General features: G+C 31.3%; 1 protein-coding gene across 1 annotated transcript in view; it reads right to left on the reverse strand.

Moving 5' to 3' along the window:
- Positions 1-20,885, reverse strand: part of LOC113522941 (homeobox protein B-H1-like) — a 40,867-nt gene extending 19,982 nt beyond the window's left edge. Inside the window, exon 1 of the mRNA XM_052901761.1 lies at positions 20,135-20,885. Within this exon, the coding sequence (XP_052757721.1) occupies positions 20,135-20,276 (142 nt within the window). The 5' untranslated portion in view covers positions 20,277-20,885. The remainder of the gene's footprint in view (positions 1-20,134) is intronic.
- Between the last annotated feature and the right edge of the window lie 5,039 nt (positions 20,886-25,924).

The following is a 25,924-nucleotide window of genomic DNA, read 5'->3' on the forward strand; positions in this document are numbered from 1 at the left end:
GGCCCATTAGGGTATACCGCCGTTAATTTATTATAATTAGCTCGAACCACCAACTGTCGGCTGCACTTACTCGACCGTGAAAATTATTGTCATTAGTGTAGGTACAATAATGTACCTGTCTGTGCATACAATGTAGCCGAAATGTTTTACGAAAATTGGCGGGTATTTTCTGAATATGATTTTATTTGGGTTCCATATTTAAATATTAAATGAATATTGTAAGGCCCAGGTATTATTTTTGTCTACTTTTTAATTTTCTGTTTTGTTATCTGCTATAGCATGTCCATAGCCTTTCTCGTAAGCTCGAAATGCAACAGAATCGTATTTAATGAAATCATGGTCGTATTTATTCTTCATTTTTGGTAAGCATTTTAACTAGTTTTAACTCGCGAATTCGACTGCGTGATCATTACATTTTTATGTGTTGATTGACAGAGACCGAAAGTAACTCATGTATGTATAATATTATTAGTTATTAATAACTATTAACACGGTGAAACCAAGAAGTAACAAACAAATAAACTCACTTTATTAATAAGATGTTAATCAAATTGTAGTAGTATATATATATTATTACTTATAATTCGATCCGGTGTATACCAATATAGTGGTGGGGTAGTAAAGATTTATATTATATAAAAATTGTTACAGAACTTTTTTCGCTAGCCAGTCTTATAGTTGCCTAAATATTTTGTTTAATTTTTTAACTTATTCCAGGTATTTTAAATGATAGTACACGTTTTGACAACGAATGGGCGTTAACATTGTTGTACTTGCGTCCTTCTTAAAATATCTCCAAAGCATAACTGCGTTTGCCAACCCAACTGCCAAATGTGGCAACTACGGCTTATGTTCATTAGTGGGCAGTTAAAGGCTATTATGAAATGAATAGGAAAGGTAAATTGTCTAGAACGTTTTTTTTTTTTATAAGAGTTGCGTTCACAATTAAACTATGTGGCCATGAAGAAAAAAATATTTTCACAAGAAATTTATCTGTTGTTGATGTCCTATGCATAACCTACCCCTGGTAGGACCTGATAGAGTTTGTGATAAAATCAGACATCAAACCGTATATTGGATCATTATCACATTTAATATTGACAGTATTATATAAGTAGATACTACAAGCATAAATTTTAAACTTTTTTTTTTATTTTAAGTCAAAATCATTTTGTAATATTCCTTGCTAATATGAAAGTGCCTTTGTTTATTTGCTTGTTAGTTACTTCTTAGCGCCTTAATCAGTCGTCATAAAAATTGGCATACACGTAATAATTTAGAAAGGAGAAGGACATAGTCTACTTTTGTTCATGCTCATTAACATTATTCTGTTCATTTGGATGTAATCATATATAAAAGCTAATAAAAATAATGAAATATATTTCACACAACTATAATAAGTATATTGAGATGAACGATGACATTAATTGAATATTAAGTCTCTCATGTCGTAACATAATTGGCATAGTATAATATAAATTAGTTTCAATCTAGTCTTAATTGCTCATCAACCGGTCTAAACATCTAATCATGATAGCAGACATAAACTCACTTAAAAGATAAAATCTACAAGATAATGTAAAACCATCTATTTATTTGAACTGGTGGGAGATCGTATATTATGATTACTGTGAAGCAACATGGACATGATTGTCCTATTATTATTTTACTAATATAATACTAATATTATTTTTTAATAATATAATACACAACATTAGCTAAGCAAAAGAGAGATTATTGCTGAATTTTTATTTTTATAATTTTGAAGTATGTCTATATTTCTACTAAGGGAGTGATTTGATTTCAGATCTTAAATCGATGTATAGCTAAGTTCTGCATATTCATTTAAAAAATAATGTAATAAAAATAATATAATGATAACTTCTCATCACAACTTTAAACATTTCATGCCAAATAGCGTATTCTATACCATATGCCATATGTGATTGATTTGAAAATTAATAAGATTGAAAATCAAAAATAAAATGTAATTTTTGGCGGGCAAAATCTTAAATTATCAAATAGTCATATGTTTCTTATCGAGAAATGGAGAGAACTCGAGAGAGGATAAAATATTATTTATAATGGGGGTTTCAACGAATGATAATTGAATGAAATCCCGTCTACGCTATTGACTGTTGTTGGTTAGTACTCTTAGCCTCCATGGGTTCCGTCACGAAATCATTGAGGTTTATTTCTGGTAAATTTGTCACGTTGGGCCAACTGATCTAACTTCATCCTCAACTATCAGCCCTCACTAGTACCCACCAACTTACTACTTAGTAGCTACCACTTCATTTACAATAAAAAAAAGTTAAATGTCATAAATGGAGAAGGAAATGGCATTGACAGCAAATGGTGATTCATACAGTTTTAAATAAAATTATATAAAATATTTCTGAATTGTATTAAAAGAGTCCAATAATTTACAATACTTCGCTATTATAAGAACTTGATTATGGTATTAAAATAGTGCACACAAAAAACTAGAAGTATTTTATTTTTTATTAAATATTATTTTAGAGGTATATTTTTTACAAAATTCTATAATAACGCTTTATTTTAATTTTTTATCTAAAACGCAATTATAGGTACAATTATTTAAACAGTAAAATAAACATTAATATGCGATTATGTTGATTCTTATTGCAATTAGTCAATTAATTAAATGATCATAACTTTGTAGCGGCTTAACCTTGCAAGATAAGGTTAACAGATATCTGTTTTATATAAGTTAATTACATCTTGACAGCTTACATTACTAAATATATTAGAGGTATAAGAACATATTTAGAAATTTTACATAAATTATAAATGTGAAAGTTTGTAAAGTTATATTACTAGATAGTATTACAAAAACACTTGTAAGGATACGAGAATTTTAGTGGATGTTTGTATCTACTCAATCATGCTTAATTGGTAAACAGAAACAGCGAAATTTGCTACACAGATGGACCATTAAAATTAAGATTGCCTGGAAGAGGTCGCTATTTCGTGAGAAGGCCATTGTTGCCAAGGAGCAATAAAGAGTTTTCATTCGTTAGTTCGTTCATGACTAGCTAGCTAACTTAACACGTAACTACATGTCAACATATCCAAATTCCTAAATTACTTAAATTGGTCCAGCGAATACACTTATTAACTAAATTATATATTTTTTATTTAAATGTTGATTACTACTTTTCTTGAGAAAAGTTGTTCTGTTTCTATCAACTAATCCTGTTATAGGTACCTATCTAATATATTCCTACCTATGTATTAGCCTTGATTTATCATTCTACTTGTAGGATTTAAATAGCAAAAATAAACGTAAAATTAAATGCGAAAAAAAATTTACAAATGGGTCCAAGTTGTTGGAACGTTTTAGCACAACGGTGTGAATTCGTTATTTCACAATTGCCTATTTAAAAATACCCACAAGTGGGAATCCTATTACATATGAATAATTAAAAATAATGTTAACTTTGATTATATTTATTGCCTATTCATTGCAATTGTAGGGAGATCATGAATTCGTATTAGATGTATTGTTTATATGACAGAACATTATAGTTTGTTTTCCATTAAATGTAAGTACATATGTATAGAAAGATCTTATGAACTACACTCCTCGCAAAAATTAAGGGAACATAAAAATTTTTGAAATTTTTGGGTGATTTTCAACAGGCTGTATTTCAGTGAAAAATAATCGTACAGGAAATTTAAAAAGAAAGCTTGAAAACTCTAGTTTTCAGATTTTTTGGTGAAAAAATTTTTTGAGCTCCGGTTTCCATGCAACTTAAACAAATGAAAATATATATTAGGTTTCGTTTTTCACTATGGGCATGGAAAAATTTTTTCGAGCTACTCCATTGTATAGGTCTCTTAGCGTGTTTATTCAGCTTCAAAAATCGCTTTGGATAGCTCAATTACGACCATTTGTCTCCGAGATATCGAACTTTGAATGCAAAAGCATCCTTTTCCATTCAACTGCTAATATCTCTGGAACTACTGGTCGCACAGCAAGCGGGCGCCGAGTTTTTTTATCTGCATAAAATTTCCAATTAAGCACAGTCAAAGGTTAAAAAAAATTTTTTTTCCACCTCTAACATTGAATTGAAAAAAGTGGAAAAAAGTGACTTTTTCTCCTTTTTTGGTTACTTGGCTGTATCTTCGCTAATATGGGCGGGAAAGCTAAGGTTTGAGGAAAATTTTACAGTCTATTGTTCCTTAAAGAACCCCCTAAATCCCTGGAGCGATCGGTTCAACGGTTTTTCCCGGACCAATTGATTGAAATTTTGGAAAAAATAAGGGAACAAGGTTTTTGTCCCTTAAACTCACCCTAATCCATTCAAAAATCAATAATTTCATTTGTTTTTCACTTATTACTCAATTTTTTGTTTTTTAAAAATTCATTATCAAAAAAAAAATCGAAAAAAATCAAGAAAATTTTATGCAGATAAAGAAACTCGGCGCCCGCTTGCTGTGCGACCAGTAGTTCCAGAGATATTAGCAGTTGAATGGAAAAGGATGCTTTTGCATTCAAAGTTCGATATCTCGGAGACAAATGGTCGTAATTGAGCCATCCAAAGCGATTTTTGAAGCTGAATAAACACGCTAAGAGACCTATACAATGGAGTAGCTCGAAAAAATTTTTCCATGCCCATAGAGTGAAAAACAAAACCTAGAAAATTTAGAAAAAAATTATTTTCAGCTTTGTTTAAGAATTGCATGGAAACCGGAGCTCAAAAAATTTTTTCACCAAAAAATCTGAAAACTAAGGGTTTTAAGCTTCAAAACCCTTTTTTTAAATTTCCTGTACGATTATTTTTCACTGAAATACAGCCTGTTGAATATCACCCAAAAATTTCAAAAATTTTTATGTTCCCTTAATTTTTGCGAGGAGTGTATAATATATTAGTACGTGTAATCTCCATGAAATGGCTTATTTATCTTAGCTTGATTACTAGAGTTAATCCTACGCTTGTCCACGCCGAACATAGTTAAGGAGCGAAAAGTAGCCTTTGAATATCCTGAAATCCTATACGTAACGAAACCAACGCATCATTAAAAGAATTCGTAAAAGTATTTAAAAATTTGGTGCGGCGATAAATATACAGTCATCTTGAGACTCTTTATCTAAGGTCTTTATAATTCTGAGGATTAACTAGTCATAGGTACCTACGTTAACCAAACTAGGGAGCAAGTTATGGATCAAAATCAATTACCAGAGGGAATTCAGTAATTATTCTTGAACTACAAGTTATACACATTTCTTACAGAGACTCTTGATTTATATAGTTAGTATCAATATGTCAGTCAGTGTCTAAACCAATCTGTCATTCAATGTTTCTAGAAACTAAAAAATATCATCTATTATTTTTAATAGCCTAAGAACATTGATATTAGCAGGTATGTATTTAAAATAAAGTTTATAAATATAAATAACAAATCAAATCATGTAGGTTGCACTTTCCATTTAAATTATTTAGATTTTTTTTTATACAACTTAATATGGCAAACAAGCTGATGGCCCACCTGATGGAAAGTGGTAACCGTCGCCTATAGACATGAGCAGTACCATGGACATAACAGAGTATACTATTTCACCCATGATATAAGATATTTGAAATATTATAATGCATTTAATTATAATCATGTCAGCTTGTAACTGTCCACTGCCAAACAGAGGCTTCCCCATATTGGAGGGCTTTGCCAGTAATTTGTCATGCTTGGCAAGCGGAGTGGTATTTGGCAACCGCATTTAGGATTTGGTAATGTTTTAAGAAGGACGCCGTTACCCATCCCTCGATCATTAAGTACCTTCAGTCGCCTTTGAGACACCTACGGGAAAAGAAGGGGTGACCCATTCTATGCCGGGACTACACTGCATATTTAACATTATAACATTATATTTACTACATAAAATTTATTTATACAAACATCTAAAATTACGAAAACATTATATTTGATGGTATTACATAAATATGGAATGTTAGTTGCACTAAATCAAATTATATATCTAATCTGATTGCAATTAAAATCTAAACCGGCAGCGAGCTACTAATGGTCCAATGTGCCGTTTATACAATTTGCCTAATTACTGTAACGTTCGCTTGCTGAGCAGCGATGCAAGAATAATAAGGAAGGCTACACACTACAGGCTTGTACTTCACTTATGGGTTCAATTTGTAGTCATACTAAATATCTATAGGCTGATATCGAAATGATTAGAATTCTTTTAAAGAAATATTAAATGTTCTTTTCTTTTCGAAAGACGTGATTTAAAAACTATTAAAAAAAATAACTTGATTACTGAATAGTTACAATGCATATTGTATAGTAGTGTATATATAGTATAGGAGGCTCAAAATTAATTATCAATTTTCAACTTATGTTTCTTTGGAAGAAATGTCCATTTTGAATTTGTCCTGTTAGAAGAATCCTTTAAAAACGATGATAATCATATCGAATCCATCCTGTAAATATCAGTCTACCTAAGACATTAACTCATGTTATCGTATAGATTGTCCAATAAACATGACGTGCCCATCCAAAAACCAAAAACTTAAAAATTTGTGAGTAAAAATATTTACAAAAAATCAACCAAGGAATATAATACTCCTCTGATCGGACCATTGCATTGCCGAGGACGCTACCTCACAAACACAAACAGAGCACTACGTCTGTATATAATCACACACATTGAAGTAAAAAGTTGAAGGGAGTGCCATGTTAACGTAGTTAATCACTGACAATAATTAATAGTCTATATATGTATATATAATAATATTTGGCATTTTATAGCTTAAAAATTTAAAAAAATAATCCAATTTCATATTAGCTATGTCCTGTACTTTTGTCCATATTAATTAGGATAAAATCCTATGGTATAAGGTGACCCATTTATGTAAGTACTACTTTTTATTCAAATCTGTTAAAGGGCGGTTGAGCATTTATCCAAATAATTGCACAAACTTTCACATCTAAGGTATTATTAGGAAATAAAAGTTCGCCTATAAGTATTCCTTGATATATATCATATACCTATTCACTTGACTGGAACAAACCTAATATAATAGTAACTTTGTAAATTAATCTAAGTATACACGAACGTATTCGCATTCGTATTTTGGGCGCATTACGAGTATTAAACAGAAAATATTTCGTATATTCATATATGTATATTATTACTTAAGTAGTCTTTAGACAATTTACAATTTAAAATGCCTTTATTGGCCAATGTACCTACTTCTTGTCTGCAATTGCTGCCTTGTATAATATTAACAACTTTGTAAAGACGATATTAACGTGATAATTTTTCATTTGCATTACAAATGAGTCCATAATATCATTGTTATATAGACGAGAATCGTTTAGAAAAAGTTGACTAATTTGGTCGGTATGCCGTGAACTAACAATCAGCTATTTGTCTTTAATGTGAATTTGCAATTAATTAATTGATCCACAATAGAGGGTGGCGAGCCCGTGAGAGCGTCTCGGCTGCGCGGGCGCAGGCAACAATGCACTCGAGCACGTTATGTCATTCATGTTGTGTGGCATAACAGTGTGCAACCATACCATAGACACCAGCAACAGATTGGCTTATTAGGTGCAATAATAATATTTACCTAACAATTTTTTTATGTCGTCTAAATAAATATTTCTTTGTATAAATATATTTATTGCAACTCAACTTTTTTGCAAGATTTTCTTTTTTTTTGCACTGGTAATATACCATGTACCAGTATAATAAAAAAAGAAAACTCATAATAAGTCACACCAAACTACGTAGCCAAATGGGTTACTATTCTCCTCCTTTTTCATCTGTTCACGATACTATTAATTAGGATTAGATTGGGACTTTAATGGGTCGTCGTATCAGTCATTGACTGTCTACTGTTGAATATAGGCCTCTCCCTATAGGGTGGTTTTGCCAGGAGTTATCATGCTTGACAAGTGGGTTGGCAATCACAGTTAGGCTTTGGTGATGTTTTAAGAGAATCTTAAAACTCTTCAAACTCTCTCTCGACTATCAAATATATGAGTTATTACAGATAGACAAATTCACAAAACTAAGTACACATTTTTATTTATACTTACTTATCCACTCATCTATTATAAAGGTAGATACAATGAGTATGTTTGATAATTCTTTATGTACACAAATGTATCTACAGTAACAAAACAAGCTTTTTAAGATGCTTGTACCAACAATTACTGGTTGGATATGTAAATTGTGCTAGCGTTAAACCTATTGCTCAACCAGCAGTTTGTATCTGTGATAAGTTCTCTATAATTATCGATTACGTTCACTTCAGAGCTCGTAGATGCGAACACAAAAGAGCGCAGCATTTTGCCACGGCACTAATTACTTTGAAAAGTCATGTTATTAACTCGATTGTTCACAATGAATTGCGATTTAAAGAAATCGTTACATCCATTTACTATGTAAATTGTAATTTAATAAACTGCTTATATGTATATCAGTAATTGTTTATTATAATGTAAAAATAATGTAACGTTTATAAATTTATTAATTTTTTCTAACTGTAAATACATGAAGGGTAAATACGTTAAACTCGAATGTGAATTCACAGTGTCTACTAAAAGTAGTCATCATTTCTACCGTTAATTGCCTTCTGCTGTACATAAACCTTCCCAATAAGGAGAGTTTTGCCAGTAGCTGCCACGCTTGGCAAGCGGATTGGCAACCACAGTGAAGCTTTTAGAGATGTGTTAAGAGGGATGCCGCTGCTCATCCCTCTACCATTAAGTTGCTTTAGCCTCATACGAAACTCACAGGAAAAAAAGGGATGGCCAATTCTATGCCGGGAACACATGAACTTAGAGTTATCACTTTGTATTAAATAGAGGGTCTGCTTGTTTGTATTTCCAAGTTGCATAAAAATGTTCATCTATATATTTCCCTTTTCTTTTGACTTTTTTTTCTTTTTCTTTTCCTTTTTTTACTTATATTAATAAACTCACCAAGTACAAGTAGAATTTTATAAGTATTTAATGACAATTTTTAAATAAAAAACAAATAGTAAACGAAAATATTCGGATGAGAGGATCGTTCATACCTCATTCCGTCGGACATATCGTTGTGAAATCGAATGAAAAATTATGCATTTTCCGATATATCTTTAGGAACCACTCAAGTGAACGCTCAAACGCTATTACACGCTATATTCACACACATATAGTTAAAGATTTCTAAACATAATACAGGGATCGTTTTCATATCAAATATCAATCCACGGATGACTGAATCACTCGGACTCCCGAGTGAATCGTGGATTGAGTTTCGATTCAAATTATAAAACTACTTGCTTGACAGTTCAAACATTACTATAACTAAACAAACTGTAAATAATCCTCTTTAAAAAAAGTTTAATCACAATCTTGAGACGAGCTTTTATATTTTAAATCGAACCCAATTTCACAGCTCGAATCGCCTGTCAAATCCGACACAAAGCCGCGAATAGGAGTCGCATTATACGGAATTCAAACTGGGCCTATTTATATCAATGATAATCTATTTATTGTCACAATAAAAACTTTGATTTTATCATGTCGATGCGATGAAAGAATTGTCACCTTTTTCTGGTTCTTATCGCGATGCCAAAAGTCACGCGGTGAATTAAATCAAGATAACTTCGAATTAAAGTTGATTAGTATAAAGTACATTTTAGTTTGATTAAGACAACCTCTGTTCCAAGTATGCTAAGCTGCTTAGTGAAGCGATGACGTAGTATTTAAAGTTGAGATTTAACGTTATGGGTAACTAGGTAGTATCATTGCGTACTAAACCACCATTTATAAAAAGTTGTATTTAACTTATTTTTATGTGTATTAACCTCGAGACAATACTAGGTGCACATAGAAAGTTGTCTAGGAAAGTATGTATTTAAAAACTTAAAAATAACTAACAAGTATATACTTAGGAAAGTACATGTTTCACTTCAATAGAGATATATTATAGACATATAATTAATATGTCTCAGAAAAGAACTAAAAGTTAATTTAGTACTTATCAAAATTGTAAGACATGTACGTAATTAGGTAGGTACTAATAGGTATTACATCTATAATTCCTTATAGGGTAGTCACAGGCAAGTGCCAATATTTCGCAGAAAATATTTGAAGCCAACATAGCAAGCCTACTGGTATCTTTATAATGAATTTGGTTTATTAACAGTATTCTATATACCTACCTACCGTGGTATTAGTCGTTAGTCGGTGAGATATGGCAGTGAATTTACAGGGTACAGAAGAATAACACCTGATTCCTCAGGAATGGCAACACATGGGGGGTATCATGGACGGAATAGTATACTCTGTTATCTCCATGGTACTGCTCATGTCTATAGGCAACGGTTACCAATTTCCATCAGGTGGGCCATCAGTTTTTTTGTCATTCTAAGTTGCATAAAAAAATATTACCAAATTAAACAGAGTTTATATATACCTATTATGGACCCTAGATAACAGATAAACATATTATAGATACTTATATGTGTAATTCTTTTAAAAATATATACAACACACAAAACACCCAAAGCAAAACAAACACATACTCATATTTGTGTTGTGCGGTATCTAACCCTCCAACCATCGAAAAGCAAGACAGTGTGTTAGACTGCTACAGTACCGAGTTCATCGCAATATTCTTAGTATAATATATATTTAGATACACACAAGATGTTTTATTTGCGTCCTGCGTATATTACATACAATAACTGGAAGATAAATTCATAAGCTAACTTGTACATATTATTAAAAAATAGAGTAGGTAACCTGCAATTAATAACTCGTATACGTATTACGTATACGTATTCGTATACTGCAATTAATATCTAGTGATACAGGTCTCTAAAAGTAGGTGTATTAGATATTATCGATCAATAATTACGACTATCAATCAATATCTTTAAAAAGCAATCACATTTCAGATTTTAATAATATCTCATTTTATGAGATCTGATGAAAAAGTTGAAGTCACTGTTCTATCTACACCTTTTTGTAACATTTCACAAAGAGGATGTAAAAATTATAACAACTTGAATTATTATTTTACAATATTACGAAATTGTATCAGTAATTGTAATCAGTAAGAACATTGTTCTCTAAGCTGTACCGTCTCCGTCATGGAGAACACTGATCTACCGTGAACTATTTAAGTTTAAAAAGCAAACGTATTCTGGCATTTGACAAAAAGCTGATTATGACGTTATTTTTTTTTATATTTTTCCCTTGTGGAGTCGTGGTGTCGCCGAGAGTCCTTTCAGCCAGGATTAATTTGGCCGTTTTATAAAGGCTTAGTTATCTCGAGGGTCGAGTGTTACGAACGGGTTGTATTTATCGCGGCCATTATACGTTTTATTATTTAATTTATTTAACGCCTCGGGTTTATCGGCTTGTCTATTAAATCGTCGATGGGATAATGTTATCGAAACTCAAACATTACTTAGTCTTATAAATATCTAAATTTGTTAATTTATTTTTATGTTCAAAACATTTTCGTTTCAAAGAATGTTCGGGGAACAATTTACACCGACAACATTTTATATGCCTATTATATATATTTTTAATTAGTTTACTTTTTAGCAGCAGTATTAAAATGTCTAATTATGCTCTGATTTAAAATTTATAACTTCATTTATTGTTGCGTATAGTCAGCTGTTTATTTTAAACTATAAAATTCAATATAATATAAAAAATCCAATTATACTTGTATATGTTAATCATGATAAGAGGCATTTGTCTAAGAATACACTAATTAGTTCCGAGCTCGGCTGAATTAAAATTAATGAGGAATTATAATTGAGCCGAGATTACACTGCCTAAGTTTGAATTAATTTCATATACAATGCTGCCATGTATGCTTTTAACATATCAGACTTTCAAAACTGGAATAACGACACCAACCTATTGTTTCCGGTTTCACTCGGGAATTCGCAGTCACATAACTAACAAAATATTTCACTATTAAAGGGATCATGTCCACAACGTAGACTTTTTTTTACTTTATATTTCTTTTTAGTAATTAAAATTTTATAATTTGTTTCGTAAATCTGTCATTTTCATTCTATTGTTATTATGTTTCATTGTTTATCTTATATTCTAATATACTGCTGCTGTCTACTGCTTGTTTTCTAATCTTCTTGTCAACCCTTAGAAATGATATTCTGGTCCTTATGTTATGTTATATGTTAAAAATAATCGCAATTTTTTTCTTTAATCACACGCATTGATAATTAGTACTAATAACACCTTGCAGTAGCTATTAAGTATATTATAAATACATGTCGTAAACTTGCAAATCATGTATTGTTTGCGATATGTACCTATTCGTTACCTATAATTTTTTTTATATCTAAACAAGAAAAAAACATATTTTGTTTATATATCATAACAGGTATAAAACTTAATATACATATTTTTTGTGTATTTATCATGTTCATACAATATACACACGAATTATGTTAATATACGATGTATTTGATGAAAACATAGTGTAAGCCTCATATTAAAACATCAAATTAATTCAAACTAAATTCTTACTACATGAACTATTAATTAATGTATTTCATTAAGATCATTTATAGTGAAGTATGGCATGTCAAATTTATCTGTCACTTTTTAAAAACAAAGTCAAATTTATTTATCACGTTTTCAATATTCTGAATATTTAACAACTCTGATAGAAAACTATTAAGATAAACAAGCTATAAGATTTCTATTAAACTATATCATTGAAATTAGATGGTATTCTGAATTTTGGTGGTAATAAAAGATATTTACAAATGAAATTTTTAGTAGGGTACATTTATGGGCTTTCTATTTTGTAATTACTATATTGGACGTTTTCTTTCGCTATCATCACTTTATAAATAGTCGTTTAGAAATATTAAAAATTCTACTTTGCCAAATTTCGATGTACGTATATGCTATTTAATTTATCAAATATTATATATACACTATCATCGCATGCATAATATTTATAGATAACGAAACAGTGGCAGTTATTAAAATGTTTTATCTGTGGTTTATATCAAGTCCTACTACTGGCATAGATTGTGACACAAATATATGTTATAGATTATTCCAAAAATTGTTCTTATAAATAATAAATTTTACACATTTACAAGTTATTTTAATCTAAATAAGTACTGTAAAAAAGCATTTTATGAAATTATGAAATAGAAGCAATGGTCTGATGGAAAGCGATAACAGTCACTTGTATATATTCATATATATATATGATTAAGTTAGGTTTAATGTACGATGATAATATGTAGCTAGATTTATTTTTTTATTATAAAAAGGAAATTTAATTATTCATGTATACATTATGAGATGCAATTATATTTTTTTACGGACAGAAATTCACACAGGCTAACAGGCAAGTAGGTGCATCGTTGAGATCTGTAATATGAAGGATAATAGAAATATTAAAAATATTAAAAATCTGAATTATTATTAATACTTTCATTATTATTTCATCCTTAATTTTTTTTTATACAACTTAGAATAGCAAACAAGCTGACGGCCCACCTGATGGAAAGTGGTAACCGTCGCCTATAGACATGAGCAGTGCCATGGAAATAACAGAGTATACTGTTTTGCCCATGATACCCCCCATGCGTTGCCATTCCTGAGGACTCAGGTGTTATTTCTCTGTACCCAGTAAATTCACGCCATATCCCACCCTTCAAACCGAAACACAGCCATACAAACACAACTGTTTCACGGTTGAAACACGAATGGGACAGAGGTGCCCAAGCAATCGACTTTTGTACAAAGTCTCCCTCTGGTTAATATGAAAATATATTTTATAATAATATGTAACCGTAATAGGTACTTATAACTCCATACAATATGGCAACTTCTTTCTCTTGTAATGGGGTCTAACAGCCCGGTTGCTAGTAATTATAGTTATTAGGATATATACTCTGTCAGGTCGACCTTCACGCGGTTTCCCTGGAAACTATCGTGATATTTCTTACAGAACCCATCACGATAGATTAACTGACTTGCATATATAAATAGGCGAAACTCATCTCTCACTGGTAATCCGCTCGCGTAAACCGATAGCGTAGGCGGAATTATCATTACATTTTCACCCATTAAAAAAGTCCCCTCTCTTGAGCTTGTAGAGAATTATATAACTCAAATTATGACTATGTTTATATATATGTGTAACGGGAAATTTTATGAAGTTACTGTTTAAATTTTTACCGTTATACATATACATAGATATCATTAAAAAATTAACATAAGTTTTAAAAATAATATCTAATTATGATCATTCGAAAACAGAACATACCGCTCTGGGTTCACCTCTTTATGAAGTTTAGATAGCCATAGATCACGCCGTCTTGTATAAGCATCGAACTTGTGATATGACCTATTATGATATTTTTTTTTTCTATATTCGTATTTATACACTATTGGGCATAGCCTCTTCTATCCACTTCCAACTATCTTAATAATAATAATTATGTAGTATTTAAAACTTTCCAAATAAGTCTCATATTAATATACAATTAAAAATACAGCATATTGTTACTCGCGTAATACTATAAAAAAATAAATAAACGATGTCTCAAGTCATTTCGAATTAGTCCCAGTTGAACGCATCCGACAGGACAGTTGTGACAAAAACCCATTTGGGATCGAGTTGCATCGGTACTGCGACACGGCAAGGTCGAAAAATTACATTCAATGCTTAGACAGGTTTCAAAGATGTCCTGACGATGACGTAAACATCGACGTCGAATGAATTTATCTTTGAATTATAATTTCTATTTTATAAACATGTTTTTATTCATTGCTTATACATATAACACAATTTTATTACTATTATTAAAAACAAGTTATGTATTACTTAATTATTACAGATAAATTAATATTTTTAATTCATACAATTCTACACAATACATAATTAATTCAATACAATAAAGATTTTACAATAACACCTGAACATAAAAACTAATAATTTCACAGAATCGCAAAAAAAAAAAATATCAGTCCCATTCATGATCCGTACCCGACCCAAAGGTCCCCATGACACTTTCCGCGTTGGATTGCAGAGATATCTTTTGAGCCAGATGTAAAATTAAATAAAATTGTGTTATATGTATAAGCGATGAAATTTATAAATGATTAAAACATCGATAATTGCTAATTTTTATCCATTACATATCTAAGTTATTTGATTAGAATTATTTTGATTAATTTCGCCGCCATTAGTATATGTGTGAAGTGAGGGCTAATATGGGAAGGTTAATATATCCTCCTAAAATAATTGTATGATTTTTGTTATAATGCATAATTTACAAATATGTGCATTTTGTATTTATTTTATGATTATAATTAATAAGTTACATCATGTAATGTAAGTTGTTTTATGTTGTGTAGAATTATAGATACTTGTATCTCTATTTTTAATGTTCAAAGGAGTGTATATTACTCGCCAAACGATTTATGGCTGATTGTAAATTCTAGGCTTACGTACACTGGAATTTATTATATTTGTAATCACTTATGATAAATAAAGAACTTTTGAAAACAAACAAACAATATGGGAAGGTTGTAGATGCTTCTGGTAGTAATGATAGTGATGGTCACACATACACTAATGGTAGCGGAGTTATACAAAATAATTCTAATCAAATAACAAGTGATATGGACTTCCGCAAGATAACATCTATTTCAGTATAATACAAATATAAGTAACTTAAAAACTGTTAATATTTTTAGTGTATTTGAAGTCAATATTTATTTTATATGCAATAACAGATAGAACCTTCCAATTCTTTGCAATAATCAATATACACCTTTATGTATTCATACTTATTCATATTTATACATATGTATTTATTTACACATTGTGAGTGTTTATATTATCACATTTATATTTCTATGTTATGTTTTAAAGTTAATTACAATTACTTGTAAAGTATGTGGTCAGTGCCCCTTTATATTTATATCATATGGGTATTTATAAAATTTTCATATTATGATATTAAAAGAAATTAAACACTCCTGTATTAAATGTTTTAAGACAATTGCCATTTATTATTATGCCTTACTAATATAATAAAATTGTAACAACACGATGATTATACACGGAAGATATTTAAAAAAAAATAGTGAAGGAACAGTAGAAGCCAAAACAAAAAATATTATAAACTTTGTCTATTTGTCTGTATGTTTATTCTGACATCACGCCACTCATATCTTCTTGAAGGTCTAACTTAAAAACTGGTGTATGTTTTATTCTGATATGCCAATAGAAAAGAAATGATTATGGCATAGATCACCGCTTCCTTTCCCGTGGGTGTCGTAAAAGGCGACGAAAGGAAGGCGAGAGATGGGCAGCAGCGTCCCTCTTAAAACATCTCCAAAGTCTAACTGCGGTTGCTAATCCACCGGCCAAATGTAGTAACTAATGGCAAATCCACCCAAAAGAGAGGCTTATGTACAGCAGTGGACAGTTCAAGGCTGATATGATAATTGTGATTATATAGAAATGATCTATTTTATTAATTTTACTACATTTAAAATCCGCACGTACCTATGAAGTTGCGAGCAAAAAGATAGTTAATTATAATTTTACTTTGTTATTTATAGTAATCGAAACAACTTTGCAAATCTATACTTATAATAAATCTGTAGAGAGGTCAATTCTGTACATGAAATATATTTCTAAAATAACTATCAGGAGGTGATTAGTGATCGATACTGATGCCAAAAATTCAATCAGTAAAATTTTTATGTCTGTCTGTATATTTGTTATAGAAACAAAAACTACTCGACGGATTTTAACGAAACTTGGTACAATTATTCTTCATAGTCCTGGGCAGGTTATAGTATACTTTTCATCACGCTACGATCAATAGGAGCAGAGCAGTGAAGGGAAATGTTTAAGCTTCCGTCGCGTGTGCAGCCTTAATGGCCACTTTTTAAAATGTAAAAATGTTCACCCGTGCGACGCTGGGCCGGGCCGCTAGTTATAAGTAAAAATCGTTAGTGCTATGATTATCATATGATTCGTCCGGACAGGTAACATTGTCTTAGCTATTTTGGGTTCCAATTCGAAGTGTCGATCAATAAAGAGTCAGTCCAATGTTATAATAGTATTACAGTCCAATTTGTAATAACACAAAAGATGGATCTTCGACCTATGAAGCGATAACAATAACAGAAAATAACAAGTAGGTCTATTGTCCGTAAAAAAAATAGTAATTACAATTGTGACAATTAAATCTCTTGCTATTAAGTACATATTGATTATAGTAATATAATAGGTACTTACTTAATAGTATCTAACTGAAAAATAAATTATATCTATCTAATTTATTTAATTTGTAAATGATAAAGAAATAAATGAATAAATATGTAAATAAAAAAAATACATAGGTATCACTTAAAAATATTAGTTGTCAAACTGCACATAATTTGTATTAATTCTATTTTATTGATATTCTATGAATAACTTAGAACCTGTTTATTTATTACCTTGACCTATAAAATGTTTTTATATCTTGAATCATTTAAAAAAGACGAATAAACTCCATTATGATCATTGCTAATATAATAAAACAGCTCGATTTTAAAATAAGAGATAAAAAGCGTATTTGTATCTTACCTATAAAAGGATTCTTCACAAAATACCAATATTTTATATAAAGCCATTTATTTAAGAACATAAATGAAAAAACATATTCTTCGCTACATATGTCAGTGTGAGAGTGGGTGGGTGGCTCAAGACCCTAAAACCTATCTCATCTATTAATAAAAAAAATATCCTCGGCATAATACTTTACATCCATTTTTAATAAGTTTATATAAAAAATATTCAACACAATGCAGTATTGTAGAGAATAAATAAATTGAATTGAATTGTATTAAAATTGATACCTATTGCTTAAAAACCAGAAATAAAACTAATAATTCTATAAACTTAGTTGAAAATATACAATAAATACAAATGCTAATAGGCACAAATATTTTTAAGAATAACAAAATTTGTTTAAAATAAAAAAGGAAACAATATACTTATAAATTATTGAGCTTATTTAAGATAACCCAATTTTTATACATTAGTTTCTATTTAATTGAAATTGTAGCTCCTATTCATGAAAGAGGACCAATCAGATTAGCTCTTAGTAATTTTTATATAATATCGCGTGACTGCATACCCTATTGTAATTGGCACAATTCCCAGCACAAAATTGTTCCGAGAATAACAATTTTGTTCAAGATTTGTTCACATAATAAAAAGGTTAACATCTTTAAACAATGTGGACACGTTTATGACTAATTTATTGTGGACTTTAATTATTTATTATACTGTTATCTTACATTGTTCTTAAATCAATTATCTATCATTTAAACTATTTTTTTATTTAATTAATAAAGGTAATGTATTTTTTATTACTGCATATAGGTTGTGGTATTTTTAGACATTTTTATCGATTAAGTACCGCATTCTTGTTCCAAAGTTGATTGCAAGATAAAGCATCAATTTTACCTTTTGTACTATTTTCTTATATTAAAAAACTTTTTTTTTTCAGTATTCTTAAATCGAAATATTTTTATTTTAAATTATTTATATCTATTTGAATATGTATATGTAAGTATTTGTAACTTATAACGCCATAGATGGACTATATTCTCAATTAACAAATAATAATTGATTTTTTATAGTTTTATTTTTATACTAATTAACGCGATTAAAGTCAAGAGTTATAGCTAATCTTTATTTAATATTATAAATGTGAAAGTGAGTTAGTTTATTTGTTTACCTCTTGGCATCTTAATAGCTTAAATAATTACTATAAAATTAATAAATTAATTAAGACTTAAATATTTAAATTCCGGCCAGTACACACATACCGATCAAAACATAATAACAAGTTATAAATAAAGCTATATTCTTATAAGAATCTAATACAATTAGTAGCTACACTAATTGTATTATATAATAAAATGTAGTACATGTAAACCTACCTCGAAATATTATATCAATTCCAAAATTAACTATGTACGTGTGGTACAATTTTACTTTTATAAAAATTATGTGATGACAAGCAATTGTAAAAACGTACTGTCCATCAGAGAAAACAGCTTGTATCTTTAAAACGTTTATTTACGACTTATTTACATATAAACATACAAATATATTGAACAGTTAAATTAAGACGAAATAGCGTTTAAACTAGCTGATTGAGTATTCAAAATTATTCAAACATAAATCTCGAAGACGAAAGCGCACGCGATGCATTTTCGTTGATGTCTTTCCTTAAGTGCTACGGCACACTCGTAGTAAACATTTTAATGTTTTTGTACGTTAGATTATCTATCTTTGTAATAAAATAGCAGACACAGTTTTTCAATCATCCAATTAGACATAATTATGTTTTAAATATCAATACATAATTTTATAATAGGTAAATCTAATCTATTATCTGTATTATAATTTTTTTTCCTAGTAAACTATCTTAGTTTTTATATAGTAACTTTTATATATTAAAATATTATTTTATCAGTATGTAAAAACTATTTATTTTTGGAATACTCATTTTCATGCTCTTACATATAAGTGTAAATTTATGGCTTGTCATTTGCAAACATTTTTAGTGAGCGCCGTGTCGTTACCGTCAGTAATTCTTAGATAATAGTATCTAACTTAAATCCTAAAAAATATTTATTTATCTGAATTAATTACTGTTTATCACAGTGATATCGGTCGGCAAAAATGTTATAGTCGCGGTTATATATATACATATACCTATTGCTGTCTCGAAACCCAAAATTAATTCATATAACCATTGTAACCGTATAAAGATTAAAGTTAAATGCGTAGTTACACTTCCAAGTCTTGTTTTCCAGTATCGTTTATACAGAGTATCCAGTGATATTTATTAGAAATACCTCTTTTAATAGTACAAATGTGAAGGTATGTTTAGATTTATATTTTTTTACATAATCAAATTTAAACGACTGAACTAAAGATAGGTTTGACTGGTATTTGGAATGTAAAGGACTATATACAAGATCAACGCAGAATACCTGCTTCTGACTGACTTGAACAATTGCATACGCCTTTTAGATCATCAGCACGTGCGGTGAGCCTCACCTGGTGAGTCGGTCGCGGACCTGTCCGAGTCGGAGTCCCGGTGCGCGCTGAGGTCCCTCGGCGCGGCATCGTGCAGTATGTCCGTGATCATGAACCTGGTGCGGGGTGCGCGCGCGTCGCGCTCGTCTCGCTGCACCGTCATCGCCACGGCGCCGCCGGCGGGGCCCGCGCCGCCCGCCGCACCTCCTACCGCATCCAGCGCGGGGGCGCGCCACCCCCGCCCCACGCTCAGCACCTCGCTCGCCCCCAGCTCGACGGCACCGCACCGCGACGGTCACCGCACCCGGCACATCACACGTACCAAGCGATCACCACGATCAATCGAGTCTACCCGGCACGCGGTGCCTCATCCAGTGCATCGCCTTCAATCCACACAACCCTAATGTCTAATCATGCAGTTGCACACACGAAGAGAAGGATCAGTTCAGTACCATCCGGGGAAACGACACCTGTTCGTTAAAGGTAGCACCACTATGTAATAAACACCGCAAAAAAATTCAGAGTTCACTAGAACGAATGTTTCATTAGAGAGTTCGATGAATTACAAGTTACGAGTACGATGTCGCGTGGAGAGAGTGGTACGCGTTCGTAGCGTGGATGGTGCGCGCCGGGGTACACAACACACACTCGGCGAGGTATGGAGAGTGACTGAGCGGAGCGTGCTGGCGCCGCGGTGGGCAGGAGGCGGCGCTGGCCAATGGGTGTCGGGGCGAGCGCGGCAGCCAACGGCGCACAGGGGCGGTCCGCTGCCATGTTGCTCGCGGGGCACCGCTAATGCTCTTTTTGCCGACTCGCCGCCGGGAGAAAGCTCCGCGCGGATTTAAGCTTTTATACGTGGATAAAACGCTTTTATAGGAAAATAAAGAGTTCTCGCAGCGGGATATCGCACTTTATGACGGCGTTTTACTGAAAGTTGGCGACACTATACTCTAGTAATTGGTTGACGCGCGCCAAATTGAGGCTACGTTACTGAAGCTTTAGAGCTTTTTAGCAACTGAAATATAGATGAACCTTGTTTTTGCACAAATTGTATAACAGTTGGAAGGACGGAGTACTAATAATTATAAATAACGAAATTCTAGTTATATTCGGAGCGATGCAGTTTTAGACAGGTTAGGTTTTATATTATTTTATTGGTAATTTCACGATCACTTGTACTAAATCTAATCCAGATTTGATAAACAAAATTTCAACCTATGAAAACTTAATAAAAAGAAGTTTAAAATTATTTATTAATGACTATTTTTCTGGATTGTACAATTAAATTTTCCATATAATCACACATTTAAGTAGGCCAATGAGCAAAAATAACACATAAAAATTAATACACGGTAATATAGTTAATAGCTACATACAAGTGTGAAAGCTGTAAAGTAGCTTTCATATAACCTTTATTACATTTAATAATACCTACAGAGTACATCTAGATTTACGTTAAAAACAAAAAATATACCTTCGATGAAAACTTACAAGTATCATTTATTTCCATACGCATGATATTACATATTATTTAAAAAAATCTTTAATAGACTCTACATTTTAGATATCAATAATGTCCGTGGCTCTGTGATATACGTATGTAATGAAATTCTGGGTTCTTCTCAGTTAACCCAATTTAGAAAATTAGCTTTTCATTGCCTGGGTTGTTGAATTATGTGTATGTTGTACCTTAGATGTTTGTTTCCCATACTTGACAGGCTCAGCTACTACACAGTTACAAAAAAAATTTATCAATAAACAAATTTTTTTATAGTTTATCTTCATGACCTGGATAGTCAATCCTTAAATTGACTGGGATCAAATATAGTATATTTTCTTTTCCATCCGAAACATGTATAGGTACAAAACATGTACATCAAAATTTGTGACGATTTATTAATTTATTGAAGCGCTAAAACGGAACGAACTCACTTTCATCTTTTTGTTTTATCTATTAAAGATATTGAGAGTGGTCTTTTTTTGTAATATAGGGGACAAACGACCATGCGGCTCACCCAATGGTATGTGATTACCGCCGCCCATTGGTACTCGCAACATCAGAGAAATTGCAGGTGTGTTGTGGCCTATAGCGCAACTGACAGAAACTGTTATCTATATACATATATTTACATATGGCCAAATCCATCACAGAATATTGATACTAGAATGCTTATAATGCCTCTCATATGTAGCCATTCGTAAGGATTAAATAGTTGCCCTGCTTAGATTCACAAAATGTTGCACTATCTAACTTAACCTTTAGAAAGAATCAATATCCGTAGTGTGTCTAAATTCATGCATAAGAATTGCTGATTCTCAGACAAAACTCTACGACTAGTCTTAGATCCCGCAACTGATTTATGCAAGTAAAAAACATTTGTGTGAAAGTTAAATGAAAGATGAGTATACATAAATATAATACAATGAACCTGAGTTTCAGGTTTTCCTTTCTGTTAGCCGCTACCTAAGGTTACCGCGTGTAAATAGATATCTATCTAATATAAATTAATAAATTGGTAAACTTATCATCTTTTAAATAAAAGGAACAACAAATGGAAGTTTATTCTTTTCTATACACGGTAAAATATTTATTTAATGGAATGGTAACCCCGATTGCGCTATCTGTATAAGCTGATGAAACACCAAAGAAAGATGATAGTTGAGGGTTATTTGGCCCATCATGACAAATGCCACAATAATTAGCCACGGTTATCTCCTAGTGAAACCACGAAGAGGTCGACCTGATAGAATGTATTGCTAGCAATGGTTGGCAGTAAAGGTTGCCAGCATCTAAATTTTTATTCTAGAAGTTGATGCTGTAATTACAGGGAATTGGTTCTAAATGTAAATGGAATTTATTCTTTTTTCTATAAAACAAAAATAAGGTTGCTTGTGTAGGCAGAATTCAGCGACGGGATCTTAGACTATATCTATATAAACAATACTACGTCAACCTACCTATATACATTTTTCATCGTAAGCAGATGTACGTTCCCATAAGAGGAAGATATTTTTACACGACTGCCTATAAAAGGAGTGCGTATGTATGTTTTTATTCCGCCACAACTTCTAAATGCCTGAACACATTTAGAACCATAGGGTAGCCACTGTTAAGGAAATCGTTCCTCCTAAAAACCATCGTGAGTAATTCTTGGAAAATTCATCACGATGGGCTAACAGACTTCTTTTCGTCCTCACCTATCATCTATAACTGATGCCTCACCAGCATATAGTGATAGGTAAGTGCGATTACCATTCTATCATCATACATAAAAAACCCGCTAAAATCCTTACATCATCTCAAGTGACACTGGGTGAATTTTTTAAACAGTTTATTTTTGGCAAGCTAATTAAAGACACAAATAAATTATTTAACTGTTTAAAATAAAATAACTCCACCTACGCTTTCGATTCGAATATACTAAACATGAGTAGCGTAATTATTACTCTCTAAATAAGAACAATAATAGACAAAAAACTTCCGACTACTCTATTCAGAAAATCATGAACATTTTTCTGTTTTCATATACTTTAAAAGCTAAAGGTTATAACTAACAACGTTTCCAAGAAAGAAGATATTTTTTTTATTAAAAAATATTCTTCATAAAAACGATTCAGTACGAAAAATCCACAAATTGTATTTTTATCTCGACTTATGTTCCTTGAAGAAAAATGTCCAGTGTCATGAACACTCTCACTGAATTTCGAACTGTCGTGCTGTTCTCGGCACACCATATACAGCGGGTTTATTACTTATGATCTGTTTTTATACTATTTTTATACGTTTAGGCACAAAAACTGTTTATGTACATACTTACGTGTAGATAATTGTGCAATTAAAATCCATATATGTAAATACAATCTAGTTTAATAGGTAGTTATCATAAATAAGCCATTTAAGAATTTCTTTATGAAAATTACAGACATTACAGGAACGATATAAATTAGCACTTAAAAATAGAGTAACAATCATTACTGTTTTTGTGAATCTTTCTTACCATTTCCTTTAACCTTTAAGTACACAACATTCACTCTCATATACACATCCTGCCAGATGATAAACGAGTATAACGTACTCATTTACTTTACTTAGTACTTTGTATTAGTTGATAAACTAATTACACAATTTTAAGAATCATTCGCAGTTTGGGTACCGAACGGTAAACACTAGGCTCTGAGCAGCAATTTGTCTGGAGATGCCTCGTTCAGAGGTGAAACACATATCATGAAACGTGCGTAAATAGAATGACGGTCGGACCTTGATAGCTAATATGGAAGGTTGTAAAACTTCTAGTAATAATAATAACAGTTAATCTTCGAGTGTTGGCAGTCGCACAGATACTAAAAGTAATGGAATAAAATAAAATAATTCTAATTAAGTAATCAATGATATGGACTTTCGCAAAATAACATTTAGTCCAGTAAAAAAAATTAACAGTATTGTTTCTACAAGAAAAACATCTCTATATATTCACACAAGTTAGGATTATTTACTTACTCACTTACCTAAAAGCCTATTGGTGGGCACGATTGTCAGAGTGTCAACACGAGTTACTTCGATTTAACTTGTGTTTGCACAATGATATTGATATTAACTGATTGCTTCCCTGCTCGTTGCACTTCGATTTTTACCTACCTTATAGTTTGGCTACCTCTTCCTTTACTGTGTGTGTTGTAAGAGGCGACTATGGACATTTAATCGTCGAAGGATGCGAAGCAGCATCTTTTAAAATATCACCAAAGCCTAATTGCGGTTGCTAACTCACCTGCTAAACGTGGCAACTACTAACAAAACTCCCCAAGAAGGAGGCCTATATTTAGCAGTGGTTGGTTAACGGTTGATATTGTGATGATGATAGGACTTACTGACTGTCTGGAAACGCAATAACAGAGGAAAGACCAAAAACTAATTACACTAACACACACACACACGTGTAATGTAAAAATGTCATGTGACAGTTCCCTAAATTTGCAAACAATTAAAATTGGTAAAAACATAGAAAATATCGACTTAATTTAGAACTGACCGCAAATAACTATGTACAGTTTTTAAGATTCCGTATAAAATATCAAGTAGTACACTAAGAACAAGGAATTACAATTTAACATTTTGATTTCAGTTCCGAAAAAGTAAAGAAAACCTTTATTTATAGAATTATGCGACTCACTCAGTACCATAAATGAAGAAACTAAGTATAGTAATATAATTAAAAAAAACAAAAAATAATAGATTAAATATACCGATGTGTCGATAAGATAATAAGAAGAGAATAAGTGTCTGTGATAATTTCAATGTAACTTAATTACTTTTCATTAGATTCTACTAAAACAGGCTATACTTGCCTGTTTAAATATATTTGCTGCATTATTTAATTGATGTATAATTCCAATTTTTCTTTGATAATTAAAGCAATACATGCTCTTTATAACAGGTGCTGCTATTCTGCTCATGTTTGCTTGTTTATTTTCGTTTTAATAATACATATAAATAGGACTTAGTTGTAATTATAGTCACAGTACCCATGCAAATGTAAAATTATCTTGTACATAATAATTTGAAAAGAATATTTATTTTCTTGCGGGTTCATCTCAGCAGATAATACTCGTACAATTATAAAAAAAAAAATTGTCAAAATAAAAGAGCTATTCTATTCCATTATAACGAAACCAGAACTCAGTACTATTTACTTATAAGTGAATATATTAGAACAATACGTTCACTTATAAATGAACATATTAATACAATACGTTCACTAACAAATAAGTTATCTGTCGTGCATTTCGTGCATGCAACGTTACTTACATCGTTCG

The sequence above is a fragment of the Galleria mellonella genome, unplaced genomic scaffold, assembly GCF_026898425.1.
Source record: "Galleria mellonella isolate WM207_F2 unplaced genomic scaffold, CSIRO_AGI_GalMel_v1 utg797, whole genome shotgun sequence".
NCBI classification, from domain to species: Eukaryota; Metazoa; Arthropoda; class Insecta; order Lepidoptera; family Pyralidae; genus Galleria; species Galleria mellonella.